Source organism: Podarcis pityusensis (genome assembly GCF_964106645.2).
Source record: "Podarcis pityusensis genome assembly, chromosome: 17".
Classification (NCBI taxonomy): domain Eukaryota; kingdom Metazoa; phylum Chordata; class Lepidosauria; order Squamata; family Lacertidae; genus Podarcis; species Podarcis pityusensis.
The window spans coordinates 31159856-31187058 of record NC_138042.1 but is presented as its reverse complement, the minus strand read 5'-3'; the positions used below and the strand labels follow the sequence as shown (position 1 = coordinate 31187058).

General features: G+C 39.5%; 1 protein-coding gene and 1 long non-coding RNA gene across 2 annotated transcripts in view; one reads left to right on the top strand and one right to left on the bottom strand.

Moving 5' to 3' along the window:
* The window catches only part of LOC308466345, a 201577-nt gene extending 174736 nt beyond the window's left edge, over positions 1-26841 (top strand). Inside the window, exon 2 of the long non-coding RNA XR_013980781.1 lies at positions 25207-26841. This is a non-coding gene — a long non-coding RNA (uncharacterized lncRNA). The remainder of the gene's footprint in view (positions 1-25206) is intronic.
* The window catches only part of KCMF1 (potassium channel modulatory factor 1), a 43346-nt gene that overhangs the window by 11312 nt on the left and 4831 nt on the right, over positions 1-27203 (bottom strand). Inside the window, exon 2 of the mRNA XM_080986929.1 lies at positions 6953-7120. Coding sequence (XP_080843055.1) covers positions 6953-7120 — 168 coding nt within the window. The remainder of the gene's footprint in view (positions 1-6952; positions 7121-27203) is intronic.

Sequence of the window (27203 nt, the reverse complement as noted above, 5' to 3'; positions counted from 1 at the left end):
ATACAACAAGCATTAATAATTTGGGACAGAAGGTGAATACCAATACAGAGTCTATTGAAAAATTATTACAGGAATCTGCTTCGACCCAAAAGATAGCCAAAGAAGCAAAAGATATAGCAACTGCTACTCAACAGAAGATACCACCGGTATATAAGCAATTGGAGGACCACGGTTTGACATTGACTATGATTGAATTGAAAGAGAAACAAAGAAATCTAAGAATCAGGGCTGTGAGAAAGACAATTTGGCTGAATTCCTTACACAGGAATTTACAGATTTTTGGCAACAGGACTTGGGGAAGGAAGAATTTAAGATAGTGAATGCATTTAGACTTGGAAGAGGACAAAGGAGGAACAAGGCTAGGGACTGCTTGATTACTCTTCAAACAAAAGAGGAGAGAGACAAAATTTTGAATCTGCACTATCAAAAGACTTTGGAAATTTACGACTCAAGTGTGGAGATATTTAAGGACATTCCAAAACATCTTTTGGACTTAAGGTTTAACTACGGAGACCTAGTAGCCCTGTTGAGAAGAAATAGAATTCTTTTTAGGTGGGAATTTCCTCAAGGCCTATCCTTTAAATACAAAGGAAGAAAGATAAAAATAAGATCAGTTAAGATAGGTTTCTGAAAGATCACGAAGAAGACCTACAGAAAGAAGCGGAATCCGGAGAAGAGCCAAAAGCACTGGAAAAAGGAATACTGGACATAGCAAACTTATCTTTTGGATTGCACGGCCCAGAGAAAGAGACACCATCGACAGAACAAGAACAGACACTTGGCGCAGTTGGAGGTAAAGCGAAGTAACCCCATCATGGCTCTGCAACTGTTAAGTTGGAATTGTAATGGTTTGAATTCTCCTCGAAAGAGAAAAAGTGTTTTTCATTTACTAAAAAAGGAACAATTGGACTTGATTTGCTTACAAGAAACACATGTAACAAGGCTACACAGGAAACTACTGATTAATAAAAGATTGGGACAGGAGTTTATCTCATCTGACAAAGTTAAAAAAAGAGGAGTTGTGATATATGCAAAGGAGAGACTATCACCGAAATTAATTTTTAAAGATGAACAAGGCAGATTTTTGGCAATTGAAATTCAAGTTCAAGGAGAGAAATTTTTGATCGTAGGAATTTATGCACCGAATGAGGGGAAATCTGAATTCTTTAAAAAGCTGCATGAGCTGCAAGTGCGAGACTGGCTTCATTATTATCAGATAATGGAGGCATATAATTTGGACAAGAAAATTGGCTTCCAGGTGGAAAAATCAAAATTAGAAACAGAACTGTTAGAACCCAAAACTAAGAATTTGTCAAGAATGTATAACTTGCTGTTGAAATGGAATACTCAGGATGAAACGGTGAAATCTGCTATGATTAAATGGGCACAAGATGTTGGACATAATATTATGTTTGCTGACTGGGAACAGTTATGGACCACAGGTATGAAGTTTACGGCATGTAATGTCCTAAGAGAGAATATTATGAAAATGATATACAGGTGGTACATGACCCCAGTCAAGCTTGCAAAAATCTATCATTTGCCCGACAATAAATGTTGGAAATGTAAAGAAACTGAAGGTACATTCTTTCACCTTTGGTGGACGTGCCCAAGGATTAAGGCCTTCTGGGAAATGATATATAATGAACTGAAAAAGGTATTTAAACATACCTTCTTGAAGAAACCAGAGGCCTTTCTCCTGGGCATAGTCGGCCAATTGGTGCCAAAGAAGGACAGAACTTTTTTTATGTATGCCACAACAGCAGCAAGAATACTCATTGCAAAGTATTGGAAGACACAAGATTTACCCATCCGGGAAGAATGGCAGGTGAAGTTGATGGGCTATATGGAACTAGCAGAAATGACTGGCAGAATCCGAGACCAGGGAGAAGAGTCGGTGGAATAAGATTGGAAGAAATTCAAAGATTATCTACAGAAATATTGTAAAATTAATGAATGTTAGAATGATGTTGGATAGTAATTAAGTGGTTTCCAGCTGTAATGCTTTAAGGGAATATGAAAAAAGGGTTATAAATAGGTAAAAATTTAATATTATTATTTTTAAAGGATTTGCTGAACCAACAGATTGAAGTGGAATACAAAAAAGGGAGGTATGAGGAGGTCCGGGAAATAAGTCAAAGGAAAATAAGTAATGGAAAATCTGTCTGTTTTTAACTATTTTTATTTTGTATTTTTGTCATTTTTTTTTCATTTTTATTGTAATATTTTAAAAAATCTTAATAAATATCTTATAAAAAAAAAATAAAACCAGAATCTGAAACCAAGATTAACATCCACCAAACTGTTTAAATGCAGTCCTGGGGAAAGGTTTACTTCAGGAATGAGACAGGCTGCAGGGACAGAATGCAGGTCCTGAGGTTGGATTCTGATTTGCTGACCCCTCTTCTCAACAGGGAACAAATGTTATGACTGCACAATGCAAACATTAAAGCAACACGGAACGCTTGAAGCCGGATAATCCCACTCTCTCCACAGTGAAAGTTACTCCAATACAAGAAAGGGTGGGTAAAAGATCCAAGTACAGCTATTCTTCCTCAAACATACAAAACAGAAAACATCCTTGAATGCTATTGTACATACCAAGCTATAAAAATTCACAAATGATGCTTATGTGAACTTGAAGAAGAGCAAGAACATCACTCAGGAATACAGACTGCTACTTGGTCCCACAGAAACCAACAGAAATAGGACAGTACTTAAGAAAGCTTGCTCTGCATAGCTCTACTCTAGCACTTACGCAGATTTTAATGAGGCCACATAAGTGACATTAGTACGGTTTTCAAGTGAGTTCTAATGAATATCCCAGAAAACTATATCCATGGCAATAAGCTAACAAGCTCCCTGCGCCACCTTGAAGTCAACCAATATTTTCGTAAATGAAAATCTACTGAATACATGTGTTTCTCACTATAAAGGATTTTAATCTCTGTAGGAGCATGAAGAGTTTTCTCCCAATCAGTTTTGGTCTGCAGAGCAAAGCTTTTGGTACCATTACCGCTGTTTCTGTAAATGATGTTCTGGTTTAGCTATTTGCAACAGTCATCCCAGACACTAGCCAGAAACCTCTGGAATCCATGTCCGAATAGGGCAAATATTTAAGTTTCGCACTGCAATCCAGGTATCACAATGTATCTGTAACACCATAGATAAAGCCAGTGGTGATTTGTGGTTTTGGGGGGCGGGGAGTGGTGTCCTCCTGACAGCAGCACGGTGCTTGCCAGTAGAGCTCCAGGCTGAAGCAGTCAACCCTGCAGGTGAATCAATTTGCTGAGGCACTTAACTGCTGGCTTTAATGGACCTGTTCCATTTTATGCTATTTGTTTTCATTTGATGCTTATTCATACTGTTTTATTTTTCTTTTGCAAGCAGCTCTGAGAACCCATATTTAAAAGTGGGATAGAGGTCTTCTATATACTAGACCCTACTATCATAAAAAAGGTTGTTTCATCAGAGGGAAGGAAATGCAAAGAGTCAGTTCTGGGTTGCAGTTATGGGGGAAATTAGCAACATTATTGGTAACGTAGTCCAGCCAGTTCAAGTTCAGTACCTCCTCTCTACATTTTAAAGCAACAGCTCCTCAGCAACATTAAAACCATTTGTCCTTTATCTTGTAGCGGAAACCTGCCCTGCTGTGGGCCCAGGGATGGAAAGATGGTTTCAAATTTTACAATCAATAACTGGCTCAAAAGGGTTGTACATGCTGCAGTCATGGAAAAAATTGCTCATCAGCGGTGTAAGCTACAGGAAAATGCAGAGCCTGAGGATTATGCGGATATTTGTTGTAATTTTATTACATATCTCAGAATCGCCCAAGCTCAATATAGTTCCCACAAATTATTTATCTCAAAGTAGTTTTAGTATTTTCCCCATTTGTTTACCTTACCCATGACTTACCCCAATTTTTCTTTCTTAGTTAGAATCTGTTAACACTCTTTCATTATTTTAATCTAAATGTGCATTTATGTATATATATATAAATGATGCCATTTTTTTCTTTTATATACCCAAGACGTGTATTGTTCTTTTGTTCTTTTCTCTTTTCAAAAAACAACAACACACATGCATACCCATTGATTTAAAAATAAACAATTTTAAAAAGGGGTTGGTTCATCAAAGGGAAGGAAATGCAAAGAGCCGCCTGTCCCTTTGTGTTTATGAATTGTTCCTGCTCCTCACTCCTGAATCATCTTTTAAAATGAAATGCAAAGGAAAATGATATGCCAATATAGTGGGAAAGGTCCAGTATACTCAGGTCTTCCAGTGACACGTCTGAACAAAATGTAACACGGGAAAAATTATAAGCCACAGTAGACATTAGTCACATTTCACAAAGTGAAACTTGGCCTCCTCTTTTTCTGCAAGAAGTTTGCAACTCCAGAAGTCCTTTTCTACACTACAGCAAACAAACCAGAAAGCAGAGCAGGATATGAGCTGGTCTGTAAACAGCAAGTTAGTTCCACTCAGGCCTGATTCATAACTCATACTTTGCCATCTCTCCCCTTGTGCTTCTGCTGCACAGCGCTGCAGAAGCAGCACAGTTCTTCTCAACGCTCAGTCCGGCACAATCACAACCCTCTGCTGGTTGTGCATATAGCTACCATCTGTAATCTATGTCCTGTGCAGACCCTTCTATAATAAAAGGCACCATACCAATGATACACTTCCCTGTACTGGCACGGGTTGTGGTGATTTACTATGCAAGCCAACCTATCCATGAAGGGGGGTGATTACAGATATTCCATGACTGGAACCCTGACATGCAACAACCACCACACTTCCAGGATGAACCCATTTTCTTGAAATAAACACATATGAGCCTTTAGATTTCCCCTCAACCCCATCTTATCCTTGCAACAAGCTGTGAAGTAGCCAATGAGCTTGATGGTGCAGTGGAAACTTGCACCTGGGTCTCCCCAGTTCCCTGCTTGACACCACACAAGCTCTTTCACAGATCCTTTTCTCCCAAAGATTTGACAGAAAGTCTGGCTAAGGAATGGACAGGCAGAAGGGAGGGAATAAATTGAGGGAAATTTCTGGCTGGACTTTCTGCAACTCCACTCAGAGAATAGGGACAGGACAAGCTAAGGGCTATATGTCAAAACTGGAATACAGGAGACAAACATAATTCATAAGTGGATGAGGAGGAAACACTGTAATGTGTGAATGAAGAAACTGCAGCTCTCCTATTTTTGTCAAACCACCAAACAAGCTTGAGAGGAGGCAGGTAAACCACACTAAACAAACCTGTACTTGATAGACATACAACCACATAGACTGGAGGCAGTATTCTGCTAAATATAGGCTCTGGTACTTGTCTGGAGAGCTATGCCCCCCCCCCCCCATTTGAATACCACTTCAAAACAAAATAAAAAAAAATCCTTCCAGTAGCACCTTTAAGACCAACTAAGTTAGTTCTTGGTATGAGCTTTCATGTGCAAGCACACTTCTTCAGATACGAAGAAGGTATCTGAAGAAGTGTGCTTGCACACGAAAGCTCATACCAAGAACTAACTTAGTTGGTCTTAAAGGTGCTACTGGAAGGATTTTTTTTATTTTGACTATGGCAGACCAACACGGCTACCTATCTGTAACTTCAAAACAAAATATTGGCCTCAAAGAAGTCTTATCTCAGGCTGAAGAACGGAGTTTAAAATGCTTCAGACAAATAAATTTTGATCATAGATATTAAAAAAAACTTTTCAATAATGATAAAGTCATAGAACCTCAAGGTAAGAGAAATCTATAAAATTAGTAAAAGAGAACCTGCTTACATCACTGGAAGGTATTTTATAGCTACACTCCTGTAGCACCATTATAACCCAGGTAGCAATATGTCCCAAGGAGATACAAGAAATGAGTAAGGTGCACTGAAGCTACGCAGGCTGCCCAAACCTGTAGTGTGTCTAGCAAGGCAAAATTACATGGTTTAAGCAAGTGAATATGTTATGTATGAAAGCCAAAAGGTGTAGTGCAGTGGCTACAGCAGTTCTCCACCCCCCCCCAAAAAAAAAAAATGAGAGAGAGAGAGAACGAACAAGAAACAGTTACAAATTAGACATCTAATTCCATTTTGGTGGTCAAACATACACCAGCTGAGCTAACACATGTTTCGACCACCGAAATGGAACAACTGGTTGTTTTTGATGGAATGCTGGCCACTTTTACTCTGCTCTGATTATGCTGTGGGCTTTTCATATATATATTATTGGAATTTAATATTTGAAGTTCTGTACCACTAAAATGAGTATAGCCATATTGCACAGGTTTATACCTTCAGTTTTCTGGGGAAAGGTAGCAATTCATTTTTGAAATGTTTTCTCTCGCTCTCACATCTCCCTACACTTTGAATTCTGTATCTACAATTTGCATTCTACTTCCACTTGCCACGCTACTACTTCCTCTGGAAAGGCTAAGGAATTAACTTCACTTGTTTTTCCTTCTAATTTCGGGTTCAACAAAATAAAACAAAACAAACCACTGATGAACAGCAACAATAAAAAGGAATTAACCTGTATTTGATTATTCATGTTTATGAAAATTCTCATGTGCTTTTTAAAAAATCGAATATCCCTTCCCATCTTCCTGTTTCTTCTTATACACAAAACCCAATTCTATGCAAGTTGACTCAGACGTCTCACTGAGTCCAGTTAGGCTTAACTCCCAAGTAAACATCGATTGGATGGGAGGCTAAAAATCATAAAGTGTCAGCAAGGGGCTTAACTTTTTTTAATTCCCTGTGAAGTGCTTGTCTGAATAGTGCTCAAATTAAATGCAATCAAAACTAAATGAAGAAAAATAAAAGCAAAACAAAATAATGTATACATATGCCATCTGAAAAGAGCAAGGTTAGTTTGGGAAACATCCTAAGTTATATAAAAATCACTATATATCTATTGTGACCCCCCCCCCAAAAAAAGCAAGAATCACTTACCAAAATCTACCCTTGTTAGTATGCACTGCATTGGATGGTCAGTTGTATGCCTTGTCGTCGTTGCACCACTTTCATAACAAGATGCACACAGATCGTAATCGTAGCAAATTAAACACTTGTATCTGCGACCTCGAAAATTTCCTTTTAAACATGCATCGCAGCTGACACCTATAAACAAAAAGAAATGGTTATTAACTATACATTATACTATATTTAAATGTAAAGTAGCAAACCTAGTAATACCTACAACTTTTAAAATTAATTTAACTCCACTGTTAAGTGTTTCATGTTAATCATGTAGTTTCTATTGGGAAAGAAAGGTGGGCTATAAACTGGACAAATTTGGGTGTAGTTATTGCAGTTATGTGAAAGAAACCCATTTGGGTTGCTTAGTGAATATCTTCTTAATTAACCCTGAAAACAAGAACTCAAAGTATGAAAATCACTGGATATCATTAACATACTAATTGTAGCATGCTTGAAGAGCTGTGTAGATAAATATCTGTGCTTCCTAGTAGTAGTCGTCACCTAAAAGTTAATGGTAACTTTGAGTTTAACTGTAACTACTATTGTGTCCACTTCAGTTGACTTGCAATGTGTTAATTCAGAAGAATGGTAAATAACAAAATGAAATAATGAGTTTCTAAAAGGAGAAACTTTTCAACAGAAGAATATGGTAGAAGGAAATTTTCAACTCCACATCTTTCATCTGACACAACCACACAACCTCTCTAATAGTCCTTGTTGCCCAAGTAGCAACAAGTTATTCTTCTGCCAACATTTGTCAGATAAAACACAGAAAAATCATTCATCTTCCCTTTCAAAACACACAGTAACCCACAACAGGTGCAGCTGAACATTCCAGAGATCTCCTTGCTCTACAATACAAATTTTCTTCACATTCTGCAATGTTTCTGCAGCCAGGGATTTGGATGCAGACTTTCCAAGGATAATGCTGTTCCTGGAACACTCTGCTGGAGGAAGGGTAAGAAGACTTTCACCAATTTCTCATTCACCTACAGCCCTTTGAAAAGCAGCTCTAGAAGAAGAGCATGGGAGATGGTGCTAGGGGGCAAATCTGCAAAAATCACTTTCCCCCACTTTGTCCTTAAGGTGGAGCTACTGCTGGAGCAGAATCCCATCCACCAAACAGAATAAGTTATTCTGTTTGATTTTATATTTGCACAAGAGTATATCCTGATCCAGGGACGTGGGGGACGGGGGCGCTGTGGGTTAAACCACAGAACATAGGACTTGCCGATCAGAAGGTCGGTGGTTTGAATCCCCGCGACGGGGTGAGCTGCCGTTGCTCGGTCCCTGCTCCTGCCAACCTAGCAGTTCGAAAGCACGTCAAAGTGCAAGTAGATAAATAGGTACCGCTCTGGCGGGAAGGTAAATGGCATTTCCATGCGCTGCTCTGGTTCGCCAGAAGCGGCTTGGTCATGCTGGCCACATGACCCGGAAGCTGTATGCTGGCTCCCTCAGCCACTAAAGCGAGATGAGCGCCGCAACCCCAGAGTAGGTCACGACTGGACCTAATGGTCAGGGGTCCCTTTACCTTTACCTTTATATCCTGATCCAACCCAACGTATGCATAATCCTAAAGATAACAATTTGCAAAAAAAACCCCAACAACCCACAACTACAAAGTGTAATAACCTTCCCACTTTTTATTTAGAAGTTTGCATGAATAGGAATCTTATTTTTGTATCTGTTAAGAGCCACATAACATTTAACCAACTTTAAAATGTTTCTAGGTATGTTTTAAAATACCTAGTAAAATCATAATCTCAAGCTTCTAATTTATAGTAATTGCACAATTGCCTGTCTGTAATTGCCATGCAAAAGTTCAAAGAGAACTGAACGTTCTCTTTCAGTTACAGATCTAGAGCAAAGATCGTGAGCAGTACCTCGCTTCAATCCACGCCAATCTCTCAAAACCACAACTATTTTTCAGCAGACCCTGGCAGCTGGTTCTGTATTTCTACAATGACTCTCACACTTAACTGGCAGACACCAGCTCACAGCCTTCACAAGGGCAGTATTGCCACGGATCACTTATTACAAATCAAGGTACTTGAAATAGTGCTTACAGCAACACTGTAACGTAGACCACACAATTCGGCGGAGGGCAGGGAGCACTGAGGCTGAGAAAATATAGCAACTTGCTATGCAGTGAGCTTATACCAAGAATGCACCGTGCATTTTCGTCTTTCAGACTACCTGGATGAACAACAGTAATGAGGACATTCCCCCCCCCCCCAACGTTGCCAGCCCTAGTAAATTATTGATAAGTGAAATATGAATGTGCATCAGTGACAATACAATAGAACAGCTTTCCTAACAAAAATCACACCCATACTTTCAGCCAACAGTCCTCCAACTAAATGGCAGGCCTCAATCAACATACAAGGACTCCATTTAACAGCAATAAAACCACCTCTCTTTGGATTTCCAGAACACTGACCCAATTTCCAACGTTGTTCTATGACCATGCGCCCTTGAACTTCAGCCAAGGTGTTTTCTGTCTCCCCAATCCCCACAAACACTTTTGCTTCCCCAACAGATTTAGATTGCCAATAGAAATAGGACAGAACCACTGAAAGCTATGCCACTGGAGGGTAGAAGGATAAAGATAAAAATGGCTCAATCTAATTTTAAATGATGGAACAGACTACTTTCCTAAGACGTTTTCAGCATTATTCAGCCACTAACGTTTCCGCATCCATATTTAAAAGGCTGCTGTTTCTTTTGGTATCGTCTAGAAATGTTAAGGTGAACTTAAAGGGGTTTGCTTTCTTAACAAAATGTTCTAAGCTTTCTTATAATGAAGGCGTAAATAATGTTTATGGCAGAACAACAATATACAATATCACAGTATTTCAATTTTGTAATTAAATGCTCTGGAGCAGTGTTTACTTAATTGGATTCCTTTACAAGAGCACCCCCCCCAAAAAAAATTTTTTGCAGGGCTAGGCTGGGCTCTGACGGTTGATTGGGACAGTCCTGAAGGAACCTTGTGCAGTTTCCAGTGCTCCTTTTGATGCTTTCTTTTCAGAATGGTTAATTGCTTCCATTTTTCAGAGGCCACAAAAGACACCTGAAATAACCCAAGGGAATCAAAACAGCAGCAAAAGTGTGGAAAAACACCACATTATGCTTTTTGGATTTTATTGTACTGATGATATACACAATTTATTTTCAGCATTACAACGGGGGGGGGGGGGTTGCGCCTAGATATTCCATTGTGGCGACTGTAACTCAGGTTTAAGGTGTCATTTGGCGACTGTATCAGAGTTTCTAACACTGATTTACAATTCATAAAGTGGGAATGGCCCAGTTTACACCACTAACACATCAGTGTAGGTTCAAGAACCTGATCACTTGTTGCAAGGAAGTTCAGTAGCCAAACTACACCAGTCCATGAAGGTGCAAATCCTCTTCGGTTTGAGGGATCAATTTTAAATTGGCAGATTGAGCTAAAGTGTCATTTGACCAATCATTCTCACTTTTTTCGCTGTATTTTCCATAGGCCACTTGAAAATTGCTGAGGTTCTTTGTGAATCTTGTAATGAACCAGGCTAGACTGCTAAGATGAGTACCTTAACTGGCAGGTGTTTAGGGAGAACTCAGTAATCACCAGCAAGATACTATGAATGTCATGGGTCCCACACCAGGGCCTTGTTATCTAGTTCAATAATCTGGCACTGGTCAAAACAGCCTCAATCTCCACCATCAGAAAAAAATTAATCAAGCACAGGGCCAAGGTCAAATATTCTTGACTCTTCTCCAACCTTTCTGTGACCAAACGAACAAAGCTTGCAGACCACAATTTGAGAATTTCTCCTAATTAAACAATGGTAGTCAAATTGTAATAGATGTGGCTGAGAGTGAAGGCTACACTCCTTTACTGGTTGAGACAACTATGGTTCCAATATGCTACTACAGTAGAGATTGAAAAACTATTTTTAGAAGCAAATGTGATTTTTAATACTACATGGTAGTTTGGGGTTAATAAATTTGTATGTTAACTTATTACAGTATCTATTAAAATACCTATAAATGATATTTTGGCAATATTAATTTAAGTCAATTAGTTAAAATACATTCATTAACTAAAAATTATGTAATCAGCGCTCGTAATTGCACCCAAATGTATAATCTCAGCAATTTTTTTTAAAAAACGCAACAATTTTTTTGAGCTATCCTGGTTTTCACTTTTTGAAATGTGGCAACCCTAGTTATAGGGAAATTCATTTCACACTGACTCACAAGCATCACATGACACTGCATTAATTAAGCCAACAGGATATGCAACGGTCCCTCCCCCCTTCAACTTCCAGAAGATGAATAAGCAATAAAGGGAGAAAAAATACGTTCTTCAGTCCTAATAAGAAAAATGCTTGATTTGGATGTGCCTTTATGTACAGTAATAAGACCACATCTTGGAATTCCACATTTGTTCATGGCAGTTTTCAGAATACAATATAAAAATAAACAAAAACATCTGCACGTCTCAAAAATAAAGCCATGATGACAAGTTCAAGGTACAGGAAATACATCCATGTTCTCATCATTGCCAACAGCTATCATTTTGCAGTTTTCAGGACTTTTGAATTCAGAATGGTGATTTTTTTCGACTGTGGCCCCCTGCCAACCTTGTTTCCTTCCTGTGGCCCCCCATGGGTGTAGCCAAGGGGGGCAACTGCCCCCCATAAGTAAAAAGCAATACAAATCAATACAAATCTGAGGTTAGGTTCTGTCCCCCAACATAAACCTGCCCCCCTAACAAAAATTCTGGCTACACCCATGTCCCCTCCCGTCCTACCGGTAGAAAGGTTTATACCTATTTAAATGTTTTGTTTGTAAATAGAACATGTTTTATTTATATTTTTTATAATTTATACAAAATACAATTACATAAAATGATAGGAACATAATGAAATAGTTAAAGCAGAAAAACATGGAATCATCTTTCTAGTTCAACCTCCTGCAATGTAAGAAACTCTGCTAAAGTATCCATGACAGATGGCCATCCAACCTCCGCTTAGAAACCTCCAAGAAAGGAGAGTTCAGAACCTCCCAAAGGAGATCCATCTTCCATGTATTATAAAAAGTAAACAACATTTATTTGAGCACAGTTATTTGACACAGAGGGGGAAACCTACAGATACAATCCAAAAGGCACACAGGGAGTTCTGTATATATGGGAAAATTTTAAAAAGCAAGTGGCCCTCACTGACCTGGTGCAAAAAAATCTTGTCATCCCGAGGAGTCCTGGCTGCCTAGATAAAACCCTATAGCCCCACACACCCTTACCAGGGAGTAAGGCCCACTGAACTCAGTGAGGCTTTCTTCTGAGTAGACACTTAGGTATTTACTAGATGCAAGTCATCAGCACCAGACGACCCCATTCAGCAAGGCACTGAATGGGGTGGATTTCACCCTGTGCCTTGAAGAGCCGGGCCAAAGCTGCCAACAAGCCGTGTCCCTTGGCAACATCTGAAAGCCCTCATCTGCCAGGCACTGGGGTGGATTGCACCTTGCAGAGTCAGGCCTAGCACTGGTGGCAGCAACAAGCAGCTCCAGCTCGCCCAGCCCTATCAACTGCCATCCCACCACCACACGTACCTGACCTGGGGATTCTGGATTGCAGATTCTACTGGTCAAAATGGGAGGCTCAGCAATCACTCTCTCCCACCAGAAACAAACCAGGACTGCTCTAAGAAAACTCATGTGGCAAAAAGGAGCATTAAGCCTTGGTGGGTTACCCACTTGTGATTGACCAAGCGGCTTGCCAGTCAATCAGGATTTTTTTAAAAGAAATGATTCTCCCCCCCCCCCTTCACTTTTTACCTCCCTCGGCGATCCCCTAACCTCATGCTGTGGCCCCCATTTACGTGATTTTCACCTGTGGCCCCCTTGGAATATCCAGGGGGCCCCCAGGGGGTCACATGGCCCCTGGTTGGGAAACACTGGTGTAGGGTGCAATTTAGCTAAATTTTTTAAATAGTTTGGAATAAGTTTACAGTTAAGCATAAAAAAACTAAGTGCTGATGCTTACCACAATATTTTTGTAATCACTTCATTTCCTTTGACTAGCCAGAGCCCACAGAATGTACAGTATTTTAATGATAAAGGAGACATCCTCCTGCACAATTAGGAAGTAACAAGATTTATCACCATCCTTTAAGCATTCTGACATCAAGCTGAGCTGCACAATAATAAAATGCTTTTAGAAAAGCAAAGTTACCCTGTTTAAGTTTTGAATCATATTAATTTGTATACTTTAGTAATTGTTTTATCCAAATAAAGATTCCAACATTCTCTGTAACATGGGGAAAGAGGTTATAGCTGCAGATACTGGCAGCCTAATATAAAACAAACTGGGAATAGTATGCATCTTTTGTCACACCTATTTCCACAAAACAAAGAAGTCTCCAAGAACCCCATACTTCAAAATCTAGTTAAAACTGAAAAGAAACTTGGATCTTACATCATTTATGCCTGTGGGTAGGTGGGGGACAGATTCTAAATGTACAGATTTACAGTTCTGTATTGTTCCAAATATACTAAATACTTCCGCTCTGTTACTCATTATGTTAAAACATTGTAAGTTTGGTTTTGTCTTCATTTTAAATTCACCCAAAGTCCTAATTTCTCCTTAGCTTTTATTAGTGAGATCATTGGACTTCCACACTAAATGTATCTTTAGTATTAAGTATAATTTCAACTTGTATAGGAGCTGACATTATACTTTAGGCCTTACAGATTAACTTTACTCCTTAACTACATACTCATGTTATTATAATGTGGCTTCTCTGCCTTCTGCTGTGCTCAAAATTGGTCTTAGAAAATTTTAAATTATATTGGTACAAGGACTAAAAATTAGTTGCAATTTTTTTAGTAGCAGCAATAATGTTAATAGCAGAGTAATGAAAAACTAATGAATTGTTCTCAGTTCATTGTTGGCTTAATAAGATTAATATTGCATTAGGAACAAAGGACATTTCAATCCACTATATCTGAAATCATTTCAATGTTTACCAAGCATTGAGAGGTGGCTTATGAGGCAAAAAATATTTATACCCTTATGGGAGTGTTGTTGTTGCTATGTGATGGAAAAACCATATTACATATTTTATAAATGTAGTTTTTTGTAGGTAGGATTCCTGAATGTATGTTTATTGATAATTAAAGTTATCAATAAAAATATGAATTCAAAGAGTCTGTTTATGTGAGACTCCACAGCCTCCTTCACAAGCACCCAATATAATGTCTTGAAATGTTCATTCCTATAATTAATTCAAGAAGGCGTATCACTAAACAATATCCATGGACTGAAAGGCTTGCTGGTGTGCCAGAAAAACACTACAAAACAGATTTCAGTTGTTCTAACTAGGGATGAGGGGAAGTCCTAGTGCAGAAACAACAGGCTGATTTGTACTGAGTAGGGACCTAACACTTTGCTGCCATGAAGAAAAACAGAGAAGTTGCAAGGTAAAAACAGGAAGGGCAAATAAAATAGTTCTGGCAAAAAACAAACACACAGATATGAGTAGCAGAGGAGAAATACAAACAAGCTACGATTCTGAACAGGCTCCAATGAATATAATGTGGTGGAAATAGTTCAATTTTCTCACAGTTCTGACACATTTTATATGCTGAAGTCATATATGCAGCAAGTTCCCAAGCATGTTTATTCAGAAGTTAAGTCCAACTAATTTCGGTTGGGCTTCCTGTCTATAGCTGTGCAACCTCACTCATTAAAACTGCTTTCCAATGCTGAAGACAAGGAAACAATATAATCAAGAGCAATTATCAGCTTTATCCTCAGACAAATACCTTAGAAGCGACCATCTCTTACTGGTTTCTGACCCAATTTCTTATAGTTCAGCTGGTACAAAAGCAAAAAGAGCTTTCCTGTTGGACATTTTAACATGCAGGCTGCAGTACTATGAACACTTATTAAGGAGCAACAATGGGGCTCATTCCAAATATGCACAGGATTTCACTGGACATGTAATTTACTAGTTGAACTAGACTATATTTTTAAAAAAATCAATGAAGATATAGGACTTCACCTTAAAACCCTTACCTATGAATAAGACTAAACAAAAATATTTCTCCCATGGAAGTCTGCTTGATTTGCCCATGATCATGGTATCATGCACCAAGGTTTTATGTTCATTTGAACTATGACGACGTTCAATTTAAGGGTACTGTATTTCTAGAAAGGCTTCTAAATGGCAACCTAGTCTTCCATTCAAAGTACAGTGGTACCTCGGGTTACATATGCTTCAGGTTACAGACTCCGCTAACCCAAAAATATTACCTCGGGTTAAGAACTTTACTTCAGGATGAGAACAGAAATCGCGCAGCAGCAGCATGAGGCCCCATTAGCTAAAGTGGTGCTTCAGGTTAAGAACAGTTTCAGGTTAAGAACGGACCTCCGGAAAGAATTAAGTTCTTAACCCAAGGTCCCACTGTAGACACAAAAAGTACAACAGGGAAAACTGGGCAACACTGTAGCATTAGTTACCCCAACTGATGAAAACACTAACTATGAGTGTTGTGTAGAGAGAGGTTGGAATGTCAGACCTGTGAGACCAGGGTTCAAATCCCACTTGGCCATAAAGCTCACTGAGTGACCATGGGCCAGTCACTGCCTTTCAACCTAGCCTACCTCACCTGGGTTGTGTGAGGATTAACAGAGGAGGGGGAGAAACCTGGAGAAAATGTTCCTTGGTGGAAAAGGTTTGATATAAATGAAATAATAACAACAACAATTATTAACTATAGCAGCTACAGCTGTGATGGATCAGGCTTATGGAAACTGTAGCATCTAGAATGCACAAAGTTGTGGAATGAGAAAACCACAATACACAATTACCTTATTCTAACTCTAGTCATGGCTATGTGTGACTAGCTGTGTTGGAATGTCCATGCAAATGAAAATTATCTAGCCAAGATACATATTAGCATTTATATACACACCTGAGAGCTTAAATCAAACACACATCCAAAAGCAGATGTAATTTCAATGCACTGCACTTCTCTGAACTAGATGTGCACTCAGATACGTATTGCAAACCACATTCTAGAAGAGCCAGTGACACATATTTCCACAAGGGATATTAACTTCAGTGAGACTTCCAATATACTCTTATGTACATAAGACCATTTACAGCAAAGTAAAGGAGGAGAATATTGCTTTGTTTCCATTTTGCAACCATGACAATCAAAGGCATGTACCAACATATGGCAAGACATACTCAATTTTCTCAACTGAGCAGGAGAACAGCAATCTGAGGGTGAGGGATTTATTAGCAAACACCTTGTCATTGTCAAGATTACTTCCTGTCAAGGTTTAGATTATTGGTGGCTTCTCCTCCATGCAAGGATGGTGGCCTTATTAGAATGATACACACACAGGGAGACTAATAGACTCTCCATTACTGGGGACCCTAGGGGGCTTTCCAGCTGGCATGGCTAACAGTCCTGTCAAATCACTGGCTACACTGCAGAATGGAGACACAACACCAGGTGGCTGATGCGACTCTTCTCCAGCTCCCTCTCCAGCTTCAGAGAGTCTGCTCCAATCTTTGGTATACATCAGAGCTTCAGGGTGCTAGAACCCAGGTGGCAAAAAAATCACAGCAATTCTGATCAAACACAGCTCATTATGCCACCTTCCTCTTGTGGCAGAGATTATGGCAAATAAAGATTTCTTCCCCACCCCAACATCTACAAAGTGCTGTTCAACAGACCTTTTCTGGATGGTTCTGTCTTTTGCAGTCTGCCTAGGTGGGGCTGGTGAAGGAGCTTTTGGTAGCACAAGTTTGAAATTGGGAGAATAAAACTGCTTGCATCCACAACAACCAGGATACTACCATTGGATACCACTGATACTACCACTGTCCTATTTTGATGGGTGGTTATTGTTTACTGAGGCTAACAAAGTAGACAAGGTGCTTTACCCCTTTTAGGACTTCAATTAAGATGCACAATTCTGCACAAAAACTGGTCTACACTGGAAAACTATTTCCAAACTGAATTAGACAGACAGACAGAAAACTATTATACCCTCAGGTCGCCCAATTAATGGCGTGCATACACTCTTGAATTAGTAAAATGACAGAAACACGCCATAACAAACAACTGCAGTACTTTTTCAGTTTGCATCTGCCCTGCATGATCTCAAAACATTTACTGAATACAAATGCATCTCAAAGATATGAAAATTTCCCTAATAGTTATGATTGTCTTTAACTTCAAATAACGGTAAAACAATGTGGGGAATACTTTTATGAGGTTTTTTAAAAGTGTTTTAACCCTTTAAACAAATAGAAACTAAAGACAACTCTGATTTCATTTACCAACACTTGAAAATTGGTCCCCAACTCCCACTGGACATCTATCAATCTGGCTCTGCTTCCTCATTCTGCTCAGTCCTATGATTTGATAACCCCCCCCCCCCTTGAAGAACAGCTTGCCTGTTTGTACCTGTTTTCAGGCAATTTCCCACCTTCACAATAGGAAGGGAAACCAGGGAACTGAAACCATTAGACTAGAATGCATTCTTGAGACCAGGGACACCTAAAGCCACTTAATTATTCCACATAAGCTTCCCTCTCCTTCCTCTGTTGTCTCCCTCACGTCCATTTTTAGAGCAGCGTTAGAAACTGAGATATGAAAGCTAGGAGCAAAATGGCACCTTAAAACTAAATTATAGGTGCCACAACGGAATGACTAGGCGCGCTTTTTAAAAACAATAATAATATAAAGCTGAAAATGAATGAACTGCAGGAAAAATCTTATATTCATTTTTCACATGGTCTAGTCCTCATCTGAAGACTGCAAAAAACAAAACCCTACTTCCCCTGCCCACCCCCATAATATTCTCATGAGGGTCCCTTCTCCAGTCCTCCTACAGTGGCTGGAAGTGGATAGGCAGAAAAGCTTCTCCTTTCGTTCCAGCAGTGGCAGTTTTAAACTGAAATCTTAGGCCCAGTACTGCTTCCAGAGCTCAGAAACTGCTTGCATTAATGAAATTCCCTGTCACAAAACGTGCCTAGAACAATGGGAGTTTCGAACACTGTTCTAGAATGTAAGCCCCTTGGGAAATGGGCCTGTCCTCTCATTCTGTGTAAAACATCTTGTACATGGATGACGTAGTAGCAGCAATAATAGTACAACAATGGGGTTCTTCACTACCATTGGCTATGGACCATAGACAGGAAGGAGATCTCTTCTATGCAATCTTCCTTTCATAAAAAGCTTGAACAGATCACAGAATACAAAGCAACCAGAAAATGGAACAGGAGCACTCTGGAAATAAAAAATGTCACTACAGACCAGCTGACATGAGAAGCGTGATTAGGACTCTGCCGCCAGATTTTAAATTTGCCATCACTAAGAAATGCAGCTTCAATACAATTAACTGTATCATGCACATACTAAATGCTCTTAGAAACCATAGTTGCAAAACAAATATTTAATCTGTGTCATTACAAAATATATACATCTTGCTTCTAAAGTATATAAACAGTGCCAAATTTAGTTACTTAAATTTGTTAGTCTTTAAGGTGCTACAAAGTGTTTTTTCTGCTACAAAGAGGTTACTCCTCTGGGGGAAAAAATACTAGAATAGGTTAATACAGTGGTACCTCCGGTTGCAGACGGGATCCATTCCGGAGGTCCAGGTGGATTCCGAAGTTTCTGCAACCTGAGGACCACTTCTGCACATGCACTCAGACAACAAGATGTTCAAAAACTGTGGCTCTGTCAATTTAATTCTGTTCTTCAGAATTAAAGTTTTATCCTATCTTTCTGCCAAAGAGCTCAAGACAGGGGGAGTAAGGAGAGGGGACCCTACCCTAACAACCCACTAGGATAGAATCAACTGACACACAGTGACTTGGCCAAAGTCATCAGTGTGCTTTGTGGCTCACTAGGGATTTGACCAAGATCTTTCAGGTGCAAGCCTAACGCCCAGGCCAGTACATCACTGTCCCTCAAGAACTGCAGTTCCTGACACGCAAGACAACTGGTCCAAACGTGACAATTCTGAACTGCTGAAGAGCTGTATTTTGAGAGGGAGGAAATATCAGGTAAGAAGCTATATTATTAGTCAAATAATAAATAAAAATATGAATAGGAACAAAATGTTCAAAATGCAGGAGGATGCAGAAGAGGCTATGCTCTTCAATCCAGATTTGATATTTCCGTGGCTAATGTTCATCAGTAGGTGTCTGACATCCTGACATCTTGACAAGAGGGAACTCTAATTAACCTTAACAATAGTAAATATCTGCACCACTGTAGTATGTTGGTGGGGAATAAGCGGAGACAGAGGACAGGCAACCTCATGTCCCACTAATGATCTCATAACTATCAGACCATCTTGGCTGTGAGTCCTGGAATACCAGCTCCCTGCCTTGCAGGCCGTTTCCCACCTGCCCTGGAAGGACAAGGCCAATGACTCCAGCTACAAAGGCTAATGCTTCTGAACAGACACTTAGACTGGGGTACCGTTTAGGTCATGGGTAGGCAACCTAAGGCCCAGGGGCCCAATCGCCTTCTTAATCCGGCCCGTGGACAGTCCGGGAATCAGCGTTTTTACAAGAGTAGAATGTGTCCTTTTATTTAAAATGCATCTCTGGGTTATTTGTGGAGCATAGGAATTCGTTCATTCTCCCCCCCCCCCAAAAAAATGTAGTCCGGCTCCTCACAAGGTCTGAGAGACAGTGGACCAGCCCCCTGCTGAAAAAGTTTGCTGACCCCTGGTTTAGGTGGTTTTCTTTGGGGGGGGGGTTGCTGCTGCTACTAATATTAATTTTTTGTATCTTTATTTTAGATCCTATCACGATTTATATGGAAATTGTTTAATTTGGTTGTGTACTTTTTGATATTTTATTTATTGTTTACAACTACTTTTGCTATGTTTGCAATTATATAATTTTTATGTTGTTAGCTGCCTTGAACTGGTTTTAACTATGGAAAGGCGGCATATAAATAAAATGATGTATGTATGCAACTATGGGTGAACTTTCTATCAATGTAAAGTCTGCTCTGGACCAGCGTGATATAAGAAGCCTATACTAGGAGTTGTAAGTAGAAAGAAGAGCTAAAGGCAAAGTAAAATTCATCCTTGCGTAGAATATAAAAGAATCCCTTGAAGCTAGCAAGAGACTTTGCAATTTCATATATAAAAAGAACAGAAATCATGTGGAGCCACTGTACCTAAAGGATGGAAAGGAGATTAAAGAGCATTTGTCTTGTTTGTCTCAGTTTTAATCAAAGAAAATGATACCAAACAAGACTGTGCAGAGGCCTTTTGTCCCCTTCCAACCCAATGATTCTGTGTGTCTGTTAACTGAATAAAGGAATGTAGCATTGACCATAATTAAGCACAACAGTGGTCAAATTCAACATTGTGTCGCTGGACAACACAACTATAAAATCCAGTGCAGCATCTGAATTAAAACAAAATCAAATGAGGGCTGGTAGTGCATTGCTATTCATAGAATCATTGAACCACAGAATTGTAGAGTTGGAAGAGTCTACGAGGGTCATCTAGTCCAACCCCCTGGAATGCAGGAATCTTTTGCACAATGCGTCATCAGCAGTTAGAAGTGCCTGCAAGCTGCATGGAGACTGTAAACAGCATGGCACACTTACAACAAAAAGGGCCAAAATAATTCCACAAACTGCAAAAGATTTCAAACGCAAAATGATTCTAAATTAAACAAGAAGAAACACATTGGTATGTTACACAGAAGTCTAATAAGAAGCTGAAGTAGAAGATCTGAGAACTACCCAAAGATGTGCAAGGCTAAAAATAAATTCAATTTGGCAAGAAGACCAATAACAATGTTTTTTAAAAAAACATTTATGATTTTATACAGCAAATTTTGAGTGCTTCATGTACATGATCCCAGTAACTCCTACAACTACCCCAGATAGGAAAACTTTCATTATTCCAGTATCTCAAGAGATAGTGGAGGAAGCAACGATGTGGGTTCTCCTAAGCAAATTAGGTTAATTCTTCAGTTTGCATTGGAAATCATTCTGATGCACAGAAGCGCTCTATCACACGCATGGGCAGAAGCGGCGCCTCTGGATATTTTTCGGGGTGTGCACAGAACCCCGGAATGAATTAAATTTGTATCCAGAAGGTCCACTGTAAATGACTAAGCTTTTCCATGCATGCAAAAGGTGAGTAGGGCCATTTTGTCCCATCCCCTTCTCCTTCATAGGACTTTAACTCCTACAATGTCACTGAAGGCTGTCACTGTGTATGTATCCTTGCTGTCATATCCTGGCCCATCCCCTTGGCTGCTTCGTAAAAGGATCCTTCCTTCATTGTAGATCCTGGACCCACTACAAGAATGCAGTATTTGCTCTGCAGAAGCCGCCTGCCCAGAGATATATGAAAGTGTTGTGTGTATCTTCCTTCCATTCCTTTGTGTATGTGCTTATGAAAAGCTTTAAGGAACTGGACTCCTTATGGCAATCTAAGGATGTCTGGATACTGGCAATAGTGGGCTAACCGCTGGTGGTATCACTGAGGCTGATGAGGAGGGGGTGTTCTGGTGTAATCTTGGCTGTTGCGTGTATGATGGTGCAGAAGTGTGTGCTCATCATGGTGATTTCATCGGCTGTTAGAAGTGTCTCTGATTGGTGGGCTGTACCCACCAATGGGCTGTATTTCAAAAGATTATGCAGGCAGGTATTGCTTTTTTTTGCATTGCATTTATATGTTCTGGTAGTGCATTTGCATTTCATTGCATTTGTATGTTCTGGTAGTACAAGTTTTCCATTAAGGCCATCTGTTAGATACTTCTTACCCCTCTGAGAGAAAAGCCATTAGCAGTAGCAGCAGCAGCAGCAGCTGCAAGGCATCACCTGAATAAGGTGAATGAGTGTCCCAAGTAGATGGTCTCTTGGCTGCTGCAGGCAAAATATACAGGGAGAGCCCACCATTCTACTGAATATGCCCTATTCACATATGCTTGACCTGTATTGGATATGACAGCCACTCTGCCAGCACAGCAGCAGCATGTGAGAAGGACAGCTCAGTTGGTAGAGCATGAGACTCTTAAATTTCAGGGTCATGGGTTCGAGCCCCATGCTGGGCAAAAAAGATTCCCGCATTGCAGGGGGTTGGACTAGACGACCCTTGTGGTCCCTTCCAGCTCTATGATTCTGTGATATATCTCGATCCAGCATAAGGTAAGCACAGGACTTGCTCAACCCACTTGGCCTTACTAAATAATACTATCTTGTCTTTTTAAAAGAAACAAATGACAGATGCAAACTATATTAAGTGCAGAAAAATATCAGTGCAAATTACTCCTTGATTAAAAACAGGATAGCTCAGTTGGTAGAGCATGAGACTCTTAATCTCAGGGTTATGAGTTCGAGCCCCACATAAGGCAAAAGATTCTTTCATTGCAGGGGGTTGGCTAGATGACCCTTTTGGTACCTTGCAACTCTATAATTCAAAGATTCTAAGCTTTGTGAAGTGTGTTGAGTAATTCTGCACAGATACTATTTTTCTGGAGTTTGAATTAGTTTCCTGTGTAGAAGTTGAAGATGTATCAGAAACACAGGGGGAGGAAGTCCTCTTGCACGACTAAACCTCATTCATCATGTACAGTACATATGCTGAATTCCAACCACTGAAGTTACAATACTTTCAAGCTTTCAGCGTAAGAAGGTACACGCTTTGTAAAAAAAGTTGTAGAATAAATCTTGGAATATTTATTCAATATGCATTCAATACTGACAGGAAGGGTTATAAATATAAGTATGAAAGAGGACTCAAGCCTATTTTATAATTCCGTTCATAAGCCACCCATGATTTTGTGCATTTAAGGCCAATAATTGACAATGTTCCAAAAAATCACAGATGGCAGGAACCAGAGAATCAGGAATATATCTCACCCTGCTCAGCGTCCACTTCTACCTTGGGTATAAGGTCTTTAGGAGCAGCAGACAAGACTAAAAAAAATTAATGTCTTATTAAGTCCTTGTTCTGCACAGATCATTACGTTTGTACAACCATGATGTTGCACAGGCCTTCCAAGGCAGGCATTTAGCAAGTAAAATGGTTCAAAGTGCAGTTCATCCCATTAGCTACTGATAAATAGAATTCATTAATAGCTGAATTGCTAATCCAAACTGCACCAACAGGAAAATGTAAAGACATACACATTCAGCATATTCCAGTATGTAATATGCCCACATCCTGGCCATATATATATATATATATGAATAGATTGTGCTCTGGCTGTCTTAAAACAAAGGATGTGAAGATTTAGTTTCTCTTCCTAGGGGCCACAAATTATTCCATGTCGTATGCTAACTAAAGAACAAAAGCCAAGGGCCTCTGCTTGATAAAGATCTTCAACTTATAAAACTACAATAAATCAATTTCAGAACTTAAATAAAAATACACATTAGTAACAAGAATCCCATCAAAGAGGCAGTGAGATCAGTGGGTAACAAAGATATGCAAGGAGTACTAATGAAAGGGAAACTGTGGGGAAGCAAAGTCATTTGCATCCATGTTTATTTACTACATAAGATGCTAGAAAGATGGTCGCAAGTGAACCATTATTTTCAAGCATTTAATCTTAAAACAGGATAGAGGTGAGAAAGGATGAGGCTTTAGAACTGACAATTTCGAATTTCAATTTCAAAGCAACAAGTAACTAGGGTTGGAATGTCATCAATCCAATTTAATATTTTAAGGACTAAAATATGGTAACACTTGATTTCTAAAAATCTGCCTTTCTCCTTGCCAATAGGGTAGTAGCCAATTGTGTAGAATTTCAAAACAAGAGTCTTCAGGAAATAACATTTCCATCAGATAAATTAGTGAAAAGTAAACTTAAGGATATGGAGTTTTATATAGAAGGAAAACCATTTGCTTTGGGGGGGGGGGGTTGGAATCAGCAGTCTACAATGGGAAGTTTTGCTTCACCAGCCTCTTAAGATTCATTGAGGATGTCAAGAACAAAGACAGTCTTGACATTTTGTGTTTGAGCTTTCAAAGAGACTTTGAGCATTACTAAATGCTCTTAAGGAAATTTAGCAGTTATAGGATAAGGAGATGGGTGTTACAAACTAGTAAGTAGTTAAGCAAAGCTGAAAAGCATGGGATAGTCCTACATGAATAGTTTTCACAGTGGAGGGAAGTAAACAGTGAACACTCCAACAACAACAATGTATATACTTGGCAAGTGCCAGTTAATGCACAGAATGCAAGCTGGAGTGAACAGCACTGATAGTCAAAGTTTGTAATTGTGTCACGAAATCATTTGGAATTTTTTTAAGCAAACAGAGTAACTTAAACAGATTCAACTTCAGCACCAAGAAATCCTAACTTCACATGTAATCCAGATAAAATAAAAATATTGTCCATCAGTATTTCTTCATAAGGGTATTTAACCTATTTTAGACATACTCCCCTGAAGCAGAAGGTATGCAGCTTGTGGGTACTCCTTCATCCATTACCTCTCTGATAATGAAGGTGGCAATGGGCAATGGGCCTTTTATCATTTCTGGCTGGTTCATCAGCTGCAGCCTTTTCTGGAGAAGATGAACCTACTGCCAGTTACCCATGCCCTGGTTACTTCCAGACTCAACTACTGCAATAGTTCTTTGCATGGGGCTGCCTTTTTGAAAACACAGACATTTCAATTAATGGAAAATGCTGCTGGCATCTTCAGGGATCGAGACAAAAAAAGGAAAAAAAGAAATGTTGTTCTATCTGTATTCTTTGCCAATTTGTTTCTGGGTTCAATTTAAAGGGCTCACACTAACCTTTAAAGCCCTAAACAAATTAGGACAGATTACCCAAAAAACCTAGACAGCATCTTAAAAAGCAGAGACATCACCTTGCCAACAAAGGTCCCTATAGTTAAAACTATGGTTTTCCCAGTAGTGATGTATGGAAGTGAGAGCTGGACCATAAAGAAGGCTGATCGCCAAAGAATTGATGCTTCTGAATTATGGTGCTGGAGGAGACTCTTGAGAGTCCCATGGACTGCAAGAAGATCAAACGTATCCATTCTTAAGGAAATCAGCCCTGAGTGCTCACTGGAAGGACAGATCCTGAAGCTGAGACTCCAATACTTTGGCCACCTCATGAGAAGAGAAGACTCCCTGGAAAAGACCCTGATGCTGGGAAAGATGGAGGGCACAAGGAGAAGGGGACGACAGAGGGCGAGATGGTTGGACAGTGTTCTCAAAGCTACAAACATGAGTCTGACCAAACTGCGGGAGGCAGTGGAAGACAGGAGTGCCTGGCGTGCTCTGGTCCATGGGGTCACGAAGAGTCGGACATGACTAAACAACAACAACACCCAAAAAACACACCTGCATATCGAAACTGCATATTTACAGGACGGACCGAAGATCCAGAACATTTTTATGTCAACTGGTGGAACTTTTATTTCCTTTGCTTCAGACTTAGGTGTTCAATATTCAACATTCAAGCCAGCTAAGGAAACATGGATGTCTTGGTGTCACTAATTCTGTTTCTTATTATTTATTGGTTGTTATGTATATGGTACAATGTAAAATCCTGCTACTGCACTTTTGGATTACTAAAAATGTCAATAAAAAAAAACCTTGGATGTCATGCTCTCTGTGCTACTCATACATAAGATCAGATAGGTGGGTCCTTGAGACAGAGCCTCCTCAATGGTAGCACCAAGATTGTAAAAGGTCTAGAAAACTTCCTCCTGGTGAAGATCTACCATGCTTATCTCCTGCTTTCAGATAGTTAGTAAAGCCTTTCTTTAAAATCCCAGTTTGGTACGATATATGAACTGTTATTTCCTGGAGTTTTTAGCTCGCTTTTTGATAGTTTTAATTGCTGTTGTTATATTGTTATGTGTTTCTGAAGTTTCATTTTACCTTAATGTGTTTTTATACTCCTACTGTAAACTGCTTCTATTGTTTTAACAGAAAAGTGGGATTCATTAATACAACTAATTCCCTAGCAGCCCTCCTCACTCTGCTTAGTCTAGGAAATTGATCAACATTCCTTGATCAGTATTCCTCCTCCTGCTTAGGCACGTGGATAATAAGCTCATATTTCCCCTCTTTGTATTCCTACACTGGTTTCCAGTCTCAGGTATAAGCTCCTTGTCCTTACCTGCAAACCTCTCCATAGCCTTAACCTCCTTTATCTCTGATTTTTACATGTCTATATATGACTGCCTGTGACCTTTGCTCCACCAACTCCACTACCCACAGGTGTCCCAAGATCCCCTGTTCCTTGAAATTACTTTCTCCCCTGGAACTGCCTTCCAGAAAAACTTCATGGTGCCCCCTCTCTCTTTTCCTTCAAAACCAAGCTTTTCTGTGAAGACTTTGACACAACTCACAATCCCCTCCATAACTCAACCTAAATGTGTTTAACTGAAATAACATTATTCCTCTGTTAACTCCTGCCTTCACTTCCACCCCTCACCTCTGTTCTTTCATTTTTTTTTTTGGTTACAGATTGTTTGTATACTGTGATGTCAAATGTCAGTGTGGCTTTACAGAGTACAAGAGGACAAGCAGAGTAGAGTGCTTACAAGGTCTCCCATCCCCTGCAATAATTGTGAATACCTATGAACTAGGAGCCAGGGACGGGGGATCCAGGCTATGTTATGCACTGTACACAGAATAAATTGAATCAAGTTATTCCTCTTTTTCATTATATTAGGACAGGGTCAGCACAATCAAAAGGAACCCACTACTTCAAGATGTAGTTTCCATTAACTTAATGATTTTAAAGGAGAATTAGAAGAATTCATGGAGCATCAAGAATCTCACTGATTATGAGCCACGAGAATTAAAAACAAACTTCCTACTCAAAGGCAGTATACCTCTGCTAGCTTGATGCCCTGTTTGTCCCACGGTCATCTGGTTAACTGCTGTTGTAAATAGAATTCTGGATGAAATAGGCTTTTGGCAATTCTCAACATCCATACATTACAGAGACCAATTTGTACAATATTTGGAGCAATACACAAACCTGCAATGTCACACATTATTACAGACATTGTTTCAAACTTGTATGTACTTGTTTCTGGAGCTGTGCATCCTAAGTGCCAAAACCGGGTACCAGCCAAAGAATACCAAAATAAGTGTGGAATCAAGCTAAGTCCAAGCCATCCCTACTACAATGCATCTGCACTGAAGGATGAAGAAAACAATTTCTTTAAAAACAATGACAATGTCA